Raw genomic sequence first — 15632 nt, forward strand, 5'->3', positions numbered from 1 at the left:
TTGTCATACTGCTCCCCCCCGTGGAGACGACCCAATATTTTCTTCCGAGTGCTTTATAATTCATGTTCTCAGCAGGTTCAGAGAAACACAACCTAACACTTTGCTAGCGCTACAGGAGCAACTCTGAACTAGCATCATCTCGTAAATGTCACTTTTCACATTTTAAAAAACAATCACCCTTTTGGTAGAGGTGGACTCCCTGGGATTTACATAAAACAACGGTTGAGCATACCAGCACTGCTTTAATTACCTATCGTAGTCAGCATCAACGTCACCATAGCAACTGTTTTAGCTCCGTGGCTCGGCTATGGCTGTCGTCAGGGTGTGGATAATGAAGACTAACAACACATATGCTTTAAAAACTTGAATGAAAACCATGTTAGTGTTGGACCTGATCCAGAAGCCATTGACTATAGCGTCGGGGGACTAATTATCCTCCTGGAGCAAGGGCCAGTATTTTCTAAACGTTCAAATTTAGGGTTTGTTTATAGAGCTCGGGGCATCACAGGACTCGGTCATGTTGGCAGCCTGAGATGCGGCAACAATGAACGGGACTCGTGCTGTAATCGACCTGTCAAGAGTTCCCGATGCACTTTAAGTCCATAGAGACCGACTGATATATTACAAAACTTCCCGATTAACTTCTTACTCTAGATCAGGGGTCACCAACCTTTTTGAGTCAGAGAGCTACCTTAAGGGTAAAAAATAATATGGAGGGCTACCATATAATATTTTTTTGTTTGTTTACCATTTAAATGATTAATATTATGCATTCAACTGCATACACGTTCCTTCCAGTGCTTACTCCTAACGATTACCAGTTTTTATAAACAATATCAAAGATATTTTACTGACAGATCATACGGATACATGCAAGTGAGGTGAAGTGAAGTGAGCCCGCGGGCACCGTATTGGCTGCCCGCGGGCTACCAGGTGCCCGCGGGCACCACGTTGGTGACCCCTGCTCTAGATGAAGGGCCTTTTTGTGGGGTATCCATTGCTCCTGTGAGAAAATATTCATTTTCATTCTAGACAGTCAAATGTCTTAAAAGGATAATCAATGGATTTTTGTACCGGGGCTTAATCCCGTCATGTTGCTTTACTGATTTAATTAAAGTTCAAGTTAAAGTTAGTTCCCTCTTTGTCCAGTCTCTATACAAAGTTGTGTGTCGACTGTGTGGTGGTCCAGTAGTTCTGAAGGTCTGGGTGTAGCTTGTGTTTGTAAAGCTAACTGGGTTTTTGCGTTCAACAGTCATTACAGGGGTGTGTCCCTTCTCTGCGTCCAACATGGACACATTTTTCCGCCGTCACTTTAAGAGGAAGGAAGCTGCTCTGCAGGCCGATGTTGAGGCCAGATCCCATCACCAGCGTAGGCCCAGTGTGGCTGTCCCGACCAGTAAGGCCCGTCGCAGGTCCAGTGCTGGCCTTCCATCCTCCATCCTGTCCCAGCGACGGCGATCCAGTGTCCAGCTGCAAGCCGGGCTGCCATGTGCAGGTGGGGGGATTTTGACAAAGACGTCTAGACGCAAGGGGCAGGTTCGCAGGCGCTCCAGTACCACCACTCCCAGAGTCAACCCAAGGTTTGCTGTGCGTCGGAAGAAGACGGGAAAGCTGCGGACCATCGACACTCACCTGCTGGGGCCATCCATACTGCTGGCCAGTCTGATCCAAATGACTGAGGAGGAAGAGGAGGGGCTGGAGGAGGGGCTACCTACTAGGGAGCAGCAGGTGGAAATGAGGGACGGGGCCAACAGGGGAATGTTTTCACGCTCCAGTAGCCTCCAATCAGATGGCGATGACGACGACAGCAATGACTCCAACAGCAGTGACAGCCAATCCGAATCCAGTGAGCTGCCGGTGGCGGAACAGCTGGATGAGGAAGAGGAGGAGGACGAGGAATCTTCCTGGGCCCCTAATCAGAACCCCTCTCCATCCTCCAATCCCTCCTTGCCTGAGATGGAGGTGATGAGAAAGACGCCCCAGCTGGTGTCAACATCACGGCCCCAGATCTGGCCTCCTCGCTGCCTCCGCAGGAACTCCTCTCAGGTGTTTTTAGGAGACTCTGCTCCTCCCAGCCGTAACACTGCCTCCGCTCAGAGGAAGAGAAGGAGGATCTCCACAATCTCCAAAGCTGGGAGCCCCTGGCCTGGAAGGGGCCTCCCGCTGCCAAGTCGTAGAACTTCAGTCTACTACCTCAACCACCCGGCCTTCCAGAGGGGCCCTGGAGCCCTTAGCCCGCTAGGGGCCCACAGTTACGACTCCCGTCTGGAGACTTGGAGTGCCCTACTGCTGTATGTACTCCACATCTGCAGTTCACTGAGAGAAATGCACTTCTCAAATCTATAAAATCTATAAACCATGATATAATTTATGATAAACTGACATTAAATGAGAAAACACTAAATCTAAATCTAGTTTTTGACCTAATGTTCTAGTCAAGTATTCCAAGGAGTATCAGTGGAGAAACCAGGTGAAGCTAACAAACAAGCTATGCTAGCTGTTCGCGATGCACTTTTTGCTTTAAAAGCTAAGTTGTTTCAGGTAGCTAAGTTTCAGCTGGTGACAAAGACCAGTTTGTTGCATGTCACCAACACAACACGGCGACCTTGAGTGTCTTGAAAGGGATCATATCTATGTTCCCCGGGTCCAATGCTCCCCGCTTTGTATGTGACCGGGGAACATAGGACCCTTTCTCTAACCCAAACCCTAACCTTTTTCAAGAAAAGGGCCCTATGTTCCCCTGTCACATACAAAGTGGGGAACATAGGACCTTTTTTGGGAAAACGGGGAACATCGGTACGACCCCGTCTTGAAAGACGCCTTCAAATATAATGCATAATTATTATTATTAGCTTTATAAGCGAAGTTAGCGTAGGTAGGTGAGTCAGAGCTGGTGACAAGGCAATGTTGCTAAATCAGAACTAGTGACGAGGACCAAGGTTTATCTAAGTGATGTTTTTAGTTAATGTACATGTACAATGTATGTCTGTTGCCTTTGATGATGTTGCAGGTGATTCGGCTTCTTCTGTAAATGGATTGATTAAATCACAGGAGGCTGTTATATCTCTAAAAACAACACTTAAAGAACATAACTGAAGTGTTATTTCATCATTATCAAATTTGCCCGCACAATAAAAAGTAATCATTTGTTTCCAGAGAGTTGTCGTCTTTGAGACCAGGGCCACAAAACAACTCAGATTAATTTATGTCAAAGACAAATGTAAGGAAAGTCATCATTGTCCTCAAAATGTGCTCTTGTGATTTCAGAAAAGCCGTTGCAAAGTCAGGACTGCAGCACGTGGCGACTCAGCCCAGCGTGTCAACGTCCGCTCAGACCGACCTGCCACGAGAGCCCAGCAGCTCCGTCGACTGGAGCGTGAGCCTCTTTTTTGAGTCTTGACTCTTGTATTCACCGTCAGTCAGACACATCTTAGTTTGGTTGTTGCTGTGGTCGTAACATGTCCTCATTTACTCACTAAAGGTGACATGAGTCACGTGACGGCAAACACCTAATGACTTTAACCTTTTCCACGCTTGTTTTATCAGAGCACATAGCAAACTGATACAGCGCAGTGTTTAATAAGCGCCATATGGCGAATGTAAACACCAGGAAGTCAGGTGAGGTCATAAAAAGATAAATGAGTCAAACACTGAACTTAAACTAGAAAGACTGAGCTCTGATTGCTCTGTTCATCTGTTAATATTCACTGCTTTATCTCATTGTAAGGCAGATTTTTCCAACTGGATTCCCTTCCACACCAAAAATCTGTATTTTTAGCTTGTAGAAACATAAGACCTCCTGGTCTACTGAAGCCTCGTGTGGTCCGTTTGTGTCACCGAGGTGAATCTGAAAGAAGGATTTTAAACACCAGAGTCACAAAATAAGACATTTGAACTCAGTGATGGAGGCAGCAGTGGATAAACACCTGCTGTGTGCTGTGCCGATTTTCTGATTGGACTTTGATGCAGGAGAGTGACGCTTCAGTTTCCAGTCAGAAAAGGTTGTGGTGACCATATTCTTAAGAGAGTGTACATTGTTCCAGACAGCCAGTGTTTTCACTTACCTCATGCTGAACTGGCTGATGAATGATGATGTGTTGCTGCTCTCGTCTGTTGCAGGAAAATGCCCAGTTCGGTGAGCACATCTGGTTTGAGACCAGCGGCTCCGGAGACTTCTGCTACGTTGGTGAGCAGTACTGCATCGCCAAGTCTCTGGTGAGGAAACAAAAGGTCCACAGTGTGACACCGAACTGGCTTCACAGTCTACTACAATCAATCTGTAATTTTTCTGTGCAGCAAAAGTCGGTGTCGAGGAAGAAATGTGCCGGGTGTATGATTTCAGTCCACGCCATGTGCATGGAGCAGCTGGAAAAGGTAAACGCTGGACCATCTCTGAACGATCGCAGATAATCTGAGATTATTCTCGCTCTCTCTCCACCTCACACTCTCCTGTCTTCACGGTCAGATTAATTTCAGGTGCAAGCCTTCGTTCAGAGAACCAGGATGTCGAGCTGTTCGAGAGGTCAGTATCAGCAGAGTGAGTACGGTGTAATGAGGTTTTTGTGATCGTGTTGGACGTAAAAACAGACAAAAACGATAGAAATTCAATGTGGTAATGTTGATACACGGGTGTGTTTCAGTCCAACGTTGTGCGACATCACTGGGTCCACAGGAGGCGTCAGACGGGGAAGTGTCGACAGTGTGGGAAGGTGAGACTCCAAAACTTTGGACCATGAAGTGTTTTCACTCACAGGAGCCCGAGGTGAAATCTGTCTCTTGTTTTTCTCACCAACAGGGATTCCAGCAGAAGTTTTCTTTTCACAGCAAAGAGATCGTCGCCATCAGCTGCTCGTGGTGCAAACAGGCGGTGAGTTCCAGTCTCAGGTCAGGATCAGGAAGGAGGTGAAGGTTGTGGAGGTGGTGGAGGTTAGAAAGGACCTGGAGGTCGGGAAGAAGGTCAGGGTTAGGGGTTAGGTGAAGGTCAGGATGGAGGTGGAGGTCGTGAACAACATGGACGTTCAGGAGTAGGTGGAAATCAGGAAGGAGACTGAGGTAAGAATGTGTGTGGAGGTGATGAAGTTCAGGAAGAAGATGGAAGTCAGTGAGGAGGTGAAGGTAAGGTATTAGGTTGAGGCGTCACTTGTGGTTTAGTGACTTAAATTGTGCCTGAAATTTTTTGACTTTACATCTACTGTCCATTTCTCCCCGTCTCAGTATCACAACAAGGTCACCTGCTTCATGCTGCAGCAGATTGAAGAGTGTTGCTCCCTGGGAGCTCATGCTGCTGTCATCGTCCCTCCAACCTGGATCGTCAGGGTCCGCCGGCCCCAGGTACACACACACACACACACACACACACACACACACACACACACACACACTCTGATGTCACCGTGTGTGTTTTCCTTTTGCAGACGTCTCTAAAGTCCAGTAAAAAGAAGAAAAGGACGTCGCTGAAATGCAATAAATCCAGCAAGAAGGGAGCTGAGGTGAGACAAGGCTCAGCCCACATCAGGTGGTTTAATCAGGTGACAGGTGAAAGACTTGTCTAATAAAATCTACAATGCGTTTGCCGCTTTATCTTGTAGTGAGACAGACAACAACAACAACAACGTCAGGAAACTGAAGGTTTAATTCTCCCGCACCAAAGTCCATAGAGAAAATCAGCATTTTTAGCTGACATGGACACAGTAGCTGCTGCTCTACTGCTGCCTCATGTGGTCAGTTTCTGAGGTAAATCTGAATAAAGGATTTCAAACACCAAATGACAAAATAACACATTTGAACTTACTCATGGAGGCAGCAGTGGCTCGACAACTCCTGTGTGCTGTGAGGTGTCGATGGACTTTGGTGGAGGAAGAGTTAGAGGGTTAAACTTTCAGTTTCTTGTTAGAAAAGGCTGCATGACATTAATATAAACTCGTAATCTATTTTACCTTCTCAGCTCCAAGATGGCCGCTGGAAGCCCTTCCTGCTGAAGCCCGTGCCCTCTCCGCTCATGAAGCCTCTGCTGGTGTTCGTAAACCCGAAGAGCGGCGGGAACCAGGTGGTCTTACGCATAAGTTAGCATGGGAATCCAGTGAGCTCAGACTCGTGTTCTGTTTCAGGAAGATTGTCTCTGTAGAAAATAATCTCAGTGTTTCTTTTTTCTTTTTCAGGGAGCGAAGATCATCCAGTCCTTCATGTGGTACCTGAACCCTCGTCAAGTGTTTGACCTGACGAAGGATGGACCCAGAGAGGGGTAAGACTCACTGATGCCCTGGATGTACTGCCCTATACTCGGCCAGATTTCCTTTCCAATCTGGATGTTTTCCGTTTTACAATTTTATGGGCTGATTTGGACAGATTATCCTGTAGCGCAAGGGATTGAGAGACGCAAAGATTCCCGCCTTCTTCTCGTCGTGTTCCTCTGCACAAAACATTGCACACACAACAGCTATTCACATTCTGGAGTCACGTTATACTAAAGTATGACTTGTTTTGTCAAATTTTGGATAAAAACATTTTTTGGACTTTTTTTTTAAATTTTTGGATGACCTTTTTGTTAAATTTTGGACAACATATTATGACTATTTTGCCAAATTTTTTAACTTTATTTCTTTTTGACTTTTTTGTCAAATTTTGGACAATTTTTTTTTTGACTTTTTTGTCAAATTTTGGACAAATTTTTTTTGGGACTTTTTTGTCAAATTTTGGATGAAAATTATTTTGGGACTTTTTGTCAATTGTTGGACAAAATTCTTTTTTAAATTGTTTTGTCAAATTTTGGACGACATTTTTTTAGGCGACTATTTTGTCAAATTTTGGACAATTTTTATTTTTTTACTTTTGTAAAATTTTGGACGACATTTCTTTTGTCGCGTTTCTCCAGCGGTAGTCGGTGGTCTCCCGTTTTTTTGAAAATCAAGCCGTAAAACACGAACTAACCTGTTGTTGTTGTGTTTCTCACAGACTGGAGATGTTTGCTAAAGTGCCAAACCTGAGGATCTTGGCCTGTGGAGGAGACGGAACAGTGAGTCCAGACAAGTCCAACACAAAAACAAACACGGTCTTCAGTGTCTTGAACGTAAGAAATCAGCAGCGTGTGTGTGTTCAGGTCGGGTGGATCTTGTCAGTTCTGGATCAGCTGAATATTCGTCCTCAGCCTCCTGTCGCTATCCTTCCTCTGGGAACTGGCAACGATTTGGCTAGGACTCTAAACTGGGGAGGGGTGAGTTTTTGACTGTTTATAGGGATAGTTCAGGTTTTTGGGGTTATATGAGGTACAAACACGCAGTAAACATCTTCAGATACAGCTAACAGGCTAATGGCTCTTTTGTCCTCGTCTCTCAGGGTTACACCGACGAACCGATAACAAAGATCCTCTCGCACGTCGAGGATGGAAACATTGTCCAGCTTGACCGGTGGAACCTGAACGTGGAGGCGAACCTGGAAGCACGGCCGGAGGAGAGGGGGGAGGAGCATCAGACCGACAGAGTCAGCGTGAACAGTTTTCTGCTCAGATTTTTTCACCACAAAAAACACATGTAATAAAATTTACCCTCCCGCTTTTTTCGCAGCTTCCCATCGACGTCTTCAACAACTACTTCAGCCTGGGCTTCGACGCTCGCGTCACACTGGGCTTCCACGAATCCAGAGGTGAGGTCACTCACACGCGTTCCACTAGAGGGCGCTCTGTCTGCAGCAGAGTCAAGCAACAGACAACTAACAAACCTGAAAACACTACACCTGATAGAAGGGATGGCTACCGATAACCATATCAGTTATTTAACCCAGTGTTTCTGATCTTTCAGAGGCAAACCCCGAAAAGTTCAACAGCCGCTTCAAGAACAAGATGTTTTACGCCGGGGTGAGTGTGTCCTCGTCCTGTGTTTGATGCACACACACACACACACTCACAGGTGTTTGTGTTGTCTCATGTCCGTGTGTCTGTGCGTGTTTCAGACGGCCTTCTCAGATTTCCTGAGTAGGAGCTCGAAGGATCTCACCAAACACATAAGAGTGGTGGTGAGTGGAAGCAGAACATCTGAAACCTATTGAACCTAATGAAGGGTCCTTTTTAAGCTTTTTAAGTTTTCTTTTTTTTTTTCAACACAAGCTCAAGCCTAGGTTTGCTTTTTTTTAAACTATTTAACATAATTTTTTTATTATATTTTTTTAACTAATTTTGTTGTTAGGCTTATATGTAATTTCCATGGTATAATCCAGCAGGTGGCAGTGTTGCATTATAAATAGCCAATGGATGCCGAAATTAAATGAAATATTACTTTTTATGACGAAGACTGATTATTTTTAGTTTTTAAGTTAAGATTCTGTAATGAAAAACACATTTTAAAAACAATTTCCTTTACTCGGCAAATCACAGATTAAAACCTCCACCAGGACAGTTTTTTGAACGCTCTGTTGTGTTTGTCGCCCCCTGGCTGCAGTTTTGATTCTAAAAGTGTCAGTCACTAAAACACAGCTGTTATTTCTCGCTCCCTCAGTGCGACGGCACAGATCTAACGTCCAAAGTCCAGGAGCTGAAGCTACAGTGTCTGCTCTTCCTCAACATCCCCAGGTATGGAGAGCAGGGAGGGACAAACCTGTCGCAGTTCCCTTCTGCCCTCATCACTTATCTGTGTGTGTGTGTGTCAGGTACTGTGCAGGAACCATGCCGTGGGGACACCCCAGTGAGCATCACGTCTTTGAGCCCCAGCGTCACGATGACGGTTGTATCGAGGTCATCGGCTTCACCATGACGTCGCTGGTGAGCTTTTATTTTCGCCTGGAAACCCATGTCTACGATTAGATGAACCCACTCACCCGCTGTCCTCCACGCCTCTCTGTGTCCAGGCCACGCTGCAGGTCGGAGGTCACGGCGAGCGCCTCCTCCAGTGCAAGGAAGTGACTCTAACCACGTTCAAGTCCATCCCCATGCAGGTGGACGGCGAACCCTGTAAACTGGCTCCGTCAGTCATCCAAATCAGCCTGAGGAACCAGGCCAACATGGTGCAGAAGGCCAAGAGGAGGATCTCCATGCCCCACCTCAACGAGTGAGATCCAGTCACAGCTGCTCCTTAGCCTGCAAACGAACAAACACATGACGGTTTTTAGAGTGATAGTTCAGGTTTCTGTATGACCTGTGAGCAGTTTCTAAACCACTCTCCTCCCTGCACCAAAGTCCATAGACAAAATCAGTGTTTTTAGCACGTCGTAACACAGGAGCTGCCGGTCGACTGCTGCCTCGTGTGGTCAGTTCGTGCCACTGAGGTAGATCAGAATGAAAGTTTTCAAACACTGAAGTTGCAGAATATCACATTTGAACTTACCGATGGAGGCTGGAGTGGATCAACAACTCCTGTGTGCTGTGATGTTAAAATCGCTCATTTCTTCTATGGAGTTTGGTGTGGTGTAGTACGGGGTTCACAAAGCGGCCCAAAGTCAGGTTTTCAGGCTGAAAGTTTGATTTAAAGATGAGAATATATTCTTAAAAGATACTGTAGTCTTAATCTGGTGTAGATTTTATTGGGTGAGTCTTTGGTTAAGTGTGTGTGTGTGTGTGTGTGTGTACAGTCAGCATCCCCTCCCTGAGAAGCTGCAGATCACAGTAAACAGGATCAGCATGGCGGCGTACGAGGCTCTTCACTACGACAAGGATCAGCTGAAGGAGGCCGGTGAGTCCATTCAGTGACAACGTGAAGAAAATAATAATTTAAATAATGAGTCATGGCAGTTTGATGAAAGACGACTCACCCGCGTTTCTGCAGCAACGCCGCTCGGCGTGATCACCGTCCCTGGAGACAGTGACCTGGAGACCTGCCGCCTGCTCATTGACCGTCTGCAGAACAACGTGGACCAGGTACAGCTGAGGGACGACAGGAGGAGGACAGGGACAGTGTGTGGGACAAAACACATCTATATTATACATATATATCCTGTCAGACGTGTCACAGTCTTCACGTCTTCTCTCTTTCAGGACTGCGATTCGATGACAACAGAGAGTTTGTCCTCTCACAAACTTTCCATGAAGTGGTGTTTCCTCGACTGTAAGTCCACATCAGTCCAGGGTCCGAGTCACACGCACAAAACCTCAGTTTTTGATTTGTTTTTATTCGTTTCCCAGGTACGACTGCGGACCGATTCTACAGGATCGACCGAGCTCAGGTACGACACGGTTTCTTACACCTGGAACTTCCGTTTTCTCCCCAAAACAAAACAATTAATCCCGAAATAAAAACCCATGTTCTCCAGTTTAATCCTGAAGTTCAACGCCCATATTTTCAAGCTTAATCCTGAAGTTAAAAGCCCATGTTTTCAAGTTTAAACCTTAAGTTTAAGGCCTGTATTTTTCAAGTTTAATCCTTAAAAACATGGGCTTCAGGATAAAGTTTTAAAAGTCCATGTTTTCAAGTTTAATCCTGAAATTAAAAGCTCATGTTCTTTCCTCAGGAGCACCTGAACTACGTGTCAGAGATCTCCCAGGAGGAGCTGTACATTCTGGACCCTGAGCTGGTCGTCAATGAGACGGTGGGCTCCTCCTCTGGGATGCCAGACTTGGTGGATTCAGAGGAGTTTGCCCTTTCCCACTCCCCGTCCTCACCCACCACCTCAGTCACACCCAGGTGAGAGCGGGGGTCATAACCTCACTTCCAGGTGATCTGTGTGCCCCCTGGTGGTCACAGGGGGTCAGTGAACATGGTTTCAATCGCTTGTGTGTTTGTGTTTCAGGGTCAGAGAGTTTCAGAGGAGGAGAATTTCCAGTGACAGTTCTGTGGCCGATGCTTTGTCGCAGAGCTCGTGTAAGACTGCCCTCTGCAGGTAGATACACAAACTCACCCCAACACACACCTGCTCATGATAGAAACCTAAACCACCAAGTACAGAAGGTGTAAAGATAATCGCACGTAATTGTTTTCAACCCTTAAACGATCGATCGGTGTGTTCAGTGTTGTTTCAAAGTGTTTATCTGATCAGTGGCTCGTCCTCTCAGCATCACATCAGCAGAATAAAAGCTGCTAAAACAGCTGGAAACAGCTGTGGAATCAATCAGAAACCACCATAAATAGGTTCAAACGTGTGGAAAGAGACAAAAATAAATGTGTAACCAACCATAATCAAGTGTAAACAAATGTCAATACTTCTAAACAGCTGTACATAGGCATAAACGGGTACAAACTAGCCTACGCTGTCGGGGGCCGACAGCAAGGGGTATATCTGCGAACTTGTCCTATCCTCAACTTTCCTCGCACCTGCCACTAACTGTTTTAATTAATTATTAATAAATTCAACAAAATAACTTAAATATTATGATATAATACTGACTACACTTTATACATGTTCAAAGTATCCATAAAAACTAGATATTGAACACAGAATACCTGAACTCATAAATTTCTCTCTAGTTTTTAATAAAACTAGAGGTTAACAACCTATTATACCTTGATAAATATTATGAATATTAAAATGCTAACCACACCTGCCATATCTTCAAAGTGTCCAAATGTCATGAAAAAGCATACACTATGTTTATTAAATTTCATGAAAAAGCTACAATATGTTCAAACTTTCCATTCAATGCATTAATAAAGAAATGGAGGCTTAACTTTTTTTTATATTATAATTAATACATTTATATTATAATGTAATAAATATTATGAATAAGTGCTAAATAAACCCATGATATCCTCAATGTGTCCAAATGAGCTCAATAATAAAGAAAAAGTGCCTTAACTATTTTTTCTGTGCCACCAGTTAACTTATTATGTAACTATTACCAATCATAGCCAAAGTAATAATAATTGTACTGAAGGCAATATCTCCATCAGTCTGGAAGATAAAGCCGAAAATGTGTTTTTAGCATAATAAATTAATTAATTTGCTAATTAATAATAAAGCTACAAAGATAGGGATCATCTACAGGTGGTATGTGATGCCCATGCAAAATTTGAAGCCAATACCTGCAATACTTTGGAAGATACAAGCAAAAATATGGTTTTTATATCATTAATTAATTAATTAACTAATGAATAATAATGGTAGACAGCTCAAAATCAATAGGGATCATCTACAGGGGGTATGTGACCCATAAAAAAAATAAGAAAATTTAATCTCAAACGCCTTTCCAGTTATCGCGTTAACGGACGACGGCGCGGACGCGCGAGACCGATTCCATAATATCCGCGCGCATTTCTCGCGGATATAATAACTGTGTTAATGTCTGTAAATAACAGGAAAGAACTGTGCAAATAACCATAAAGTAGTGGAAATAGGTTTAAAATGCTAAAAATATGTATAAACAATTTTTAACCATTACAAATAGGTTTAAAATAACTAGAAATAGTTGTAAACAAGCATAGTCAAGCGAGTCAGAGTAGCTTCCTGTGTCTGTGTGTTTTCATATCATACATGTTTGACGTCTCATCACATGCTCAACTTCTCTGTGCGTCTGTCTGATCTGAAGAAGAGGAGCAAAGATCCAACGCTCCAACACCAGCATCGCTCATTTCACACACATCAGTAGGTAGGACTCCGCCCCGTGTGTGTGTACACGTGTGTGTTCATGCATGTTCACCTCTGACCTTCTCTTCTGCTCGTCTCCAACAGTCCTTCCTCTGCTGCGTCACACGACCCCGACAAAGGTAAAGGACTTTCCACACTGATAGAAACTAGGAAAGAAAGCTGATGTTAGTAACTGCTCACTCTCCCGCACCAAAGTCCATCGAGAAAATCAGTGATTTTAGCTCACAGGGAGCCATTTGAACTTAGTGATGGAGTCAGCAGTGGATCAACAACTCCTGTTTGCGGTCAGGTTAAAATTGCTGATTTTCTCTGTGGGGTTTGGTGTGGGAGAGTGAGTGGTTTTAACATTGACATTTGTGCTCGTCTTTCAGAGGAGCAGTTGATCGGCTGCGTCCACAGTGACGACCTGGACACAGTGAGTGTCTTCCGTTTGAACCCCTGCTCTCACTGAGACAGAGCTCACTGACCTACTGACCTTCTCTTGTGTGTCTCTATGCAGCTGATGACGCTCCACCAGCAGGGGGCAGACCTTCTCCTGCAGGACAGCAGCGGCTGCACGCTGCTCCATCACGCCGTGCAGGTCGGCAGCGAAAACATCGTCAGTTACCTCGTCGACAACGGTGAGAGACACATATGACATCACAGGAGGAGAGGCAGAAAAACTTGTATTTGTAATCATGTTACAGACTTTTGTAACTTTTTCGTTGTTGTTGTCTTGTTCCGTTCAGTCCCGACGTCTCACCTGGACGTGACGGAGAAGGAGACGTGAGTCCACTTCCCAATCGTTTCTTTCCCGTCTCTCCTCCGCCACACCTGAACGTCACACCGCCTGTGTTTGTGTGTTTCAGCGGTGACACGGCGCTGCACAAGGCCGCTACCTACTGCCAGAGGAGCATCTGTCACCTGCTGGTGGAGGCCGGGGCGTCGCTCACCAAGACAGACCTGCAGGTAAACAGCCGCATGGCGAAGCGTTCAGGTCCAGACGGGACTTTGTCACGTAAAGAAAATCCAGATAATCATCCATACATCCATTAATTATCTACCGCTTTATCTTCCACCAGAGGGTAGCGGGGGGTGCTGTGCCTATCTCAGCAGACAATGGGCGATAGGCGGGGTACACCCTGGACAGTTCTCCAGTCCATCGCAGGGACACATATAGAGACAAACAACCAATCACTCACACACTCACACATACGGTCAATTTAGAGTGACCAATTCACCTAATCCCTCCAGATAATCAGATTATCTGAATGTGTGAGGTTTAATCTGATTATTATTATAAATTTAAAGAGAATCACAATCATATCATGTTTACAGTTGCTGTTGTGCGTCACCCCTTGGACACAAGTGGACGTCTGTACTTGTGTGTGACGGGTGAAACATTTATTGAGTGATGCTGCCGTTGTTGTTTTTGTTGACGTTGGCGGTCATTTCCTGCCTCATGTTGCGTCTTTGTTGTGAGACGTGGTGACGGCGACCACCAGCCGGAGCTCGTCTCTCTCTCTCTCTAACCCACTTGTGTGAAGTGATTAATGTTGTGTGTCAGTGAGAGACGAATCGCTGCAGGCCGCCACGTCCACACAAAGGCCGCGGCTCTCTGTCGCCATGGTGAAGTCGGTGCTAACAGGAAGCAGCTCATAATTACTGTTTTCCCACTTTTTTTCCCTTCTACTTCTCTCACTTCATGAGTTCGTTAGAGGCCCAGTGTCTGTGTTTCTGTCTCTGTCTGTCCATCTGTCCATCAGCGGTGCTCTTGTGTTCCAACTGGATCAAAGATCATTCATGAAAGTGGAGACGTTTCATTCTCCTCAGACTAAAATGTTTCCATCTCTGTCTCAGGGCGAGACGCCCAAACAACGCGCTGTGGAGGCGGACGACCTGGAACTGGCTGAATACCTGGAGAAACACAATCATTACCAGATGATCCAGAAAGACAAGGAGACAACCGTCTGACCTGCTGTCTGTCCTCCACCTCCTCCACTCTGTCTGTCCTCCACGGCGAAACAATGTCTTCATTCGTCCGTCTGCAGCCGAAAATGGTGGAGATCACGCAGTGTCCGTTACCCTGACAACAATAAGTGTTTGATATTTAACTTAAAGCAAAGACGAATTATACATATTTATGGTTTATTTGTAGATATTTTGTCTGTTACATGAATGTAAAGCATGGTGACGTGTGTAGACGAGACATTTTTGTCTTCTATCAACGACTGAGCGATAACGACAGTCACACTCATATAACGCTGTATGATAACGGATCAATAACTGTTAACTGTTTGGTTTGGACATTTCTGAGCGACCTGCGAATAAAGCATGTCAGCAACAAACCGACCGCCTCTGTGAGGACAATGATTCTTATTATTAATCATATTTAGTCATAAATTATCACCAAGAACTAATCGACAGTTAAAGAGATAGTTCAGTGTGCGTTTTATTTCACCATCAGACATCCTTTACTGACAGTAAACGGGCGTTTGTATCAAAAACCTCTCACTCTCGCACACTAAAGTCCATCGAGAAAATCAGCAATTTTAAATCACAGCAACACAGGAGTTGTTGATCCACTGCTGTCTCCATCACTGAGTTAAAATGTGAATTTCTGACTTTAACATTCGTAAACTGTTGTTCAGATTCACCTCAGTGACACAAAGTGACCACAAGGGGCAGCAGTAGACCAGCAGCTCCTGTGTCCCTGCGGGCAAAAATCACTGATTTTCTCTATGGAATTTGGTTCTGGGAGGAAGCGGTTCAGAAAATTTAGTTTCCAGTCAGGAGAGACTTAAAGATTTGTTCTTGTGTTACTCAGGAGGCCAGCAGAGGGAGCCTGCGCCGGGTAAACAAAAAAAATGTGAATCTGTACTATATTTAATCAGTATGATGATTTTCTTTGTGTTTCATGTTAAAATGGACTGTTTTTAAAGACCACGCCTCCACTACCTCTTGCAGAGCAGACCACGATGCTGCCACCTTGTGGACGTGACATGATTTGCAGTCAGAGTCTGACCAGAAAAAACTTGAACACATCAGTGCAGTAAGAACGTAAGTGAGTGGGATTTATTTATAACATACACTACCGTTCAAAAGTTTGGGCTCACTTATACAATTTCTGTTGTGTTTTCCATTAAAAGTTA

At 44.8% G+C, this 15632-nt stretch overlaps 1 protein-coding gene across 1 annotated transcript; it reads left to right on the top strand.

The window, feature by feature from the left end:
* Window positions 1–1287: 1287 nt before the first annotated feature.
* On the top strand, window positions 1288–14454 carry dgkzb (diacylglycerol kinase, zeta b; the record flags this gene model as incomplete). Its single annotated transcript, XM_083894163.1, has 33 exons — window positions 1288–2291; window positions 3268–3376; window positions 4120–4215; window positions 4297–4374; window positions 4466–4522; window positions 4641–4709; window positions 4796–4867; window positions 5215–5331; window positions 5415–5489; window positions 5945–6046; window positions 6159–6241; window positions 6952–7012; window positions 7097–7210; window positions 7333–7476; window positions 7560–7638; window positions 7794–7849; window positions 7945–8007; window positions 8487–8560; window positions 8638–8749; window positions 8836–9035; window positions 9556–9656; window positions 9750–9841; window positions 9959–10028; window positions 10106–10146; window positions 10432–10604; window positions 10711–10800; window positions 12443–12502; window positions 12586–12620; window positions 12873–12916; window positions 13001–13121; window positions 13230–13266; window positions 13350–13449; window positions 14341–14454. 33 exons carry the CDS (start codon window positions 1288–1290, stop codon window positions 14452–14454), a joined length of 3843 nt encoding a protein of 1280 aa, XP_083750289.1.
* Between the last annotated feature and the right edge of the window lie 1178 nt (window positions 14455–15632).

Source organism: Microchirus variegatus (genome assembly GCF_963457635.1).
Source record: "Microchirus variegatus genome assembly, chromosome: 8".
NCBI lineage: Eukaryota > Metazoa > Chordata > Actinopteri > Pleuronectiformes > Soleidae > Microchirus > Microchirus variegatus.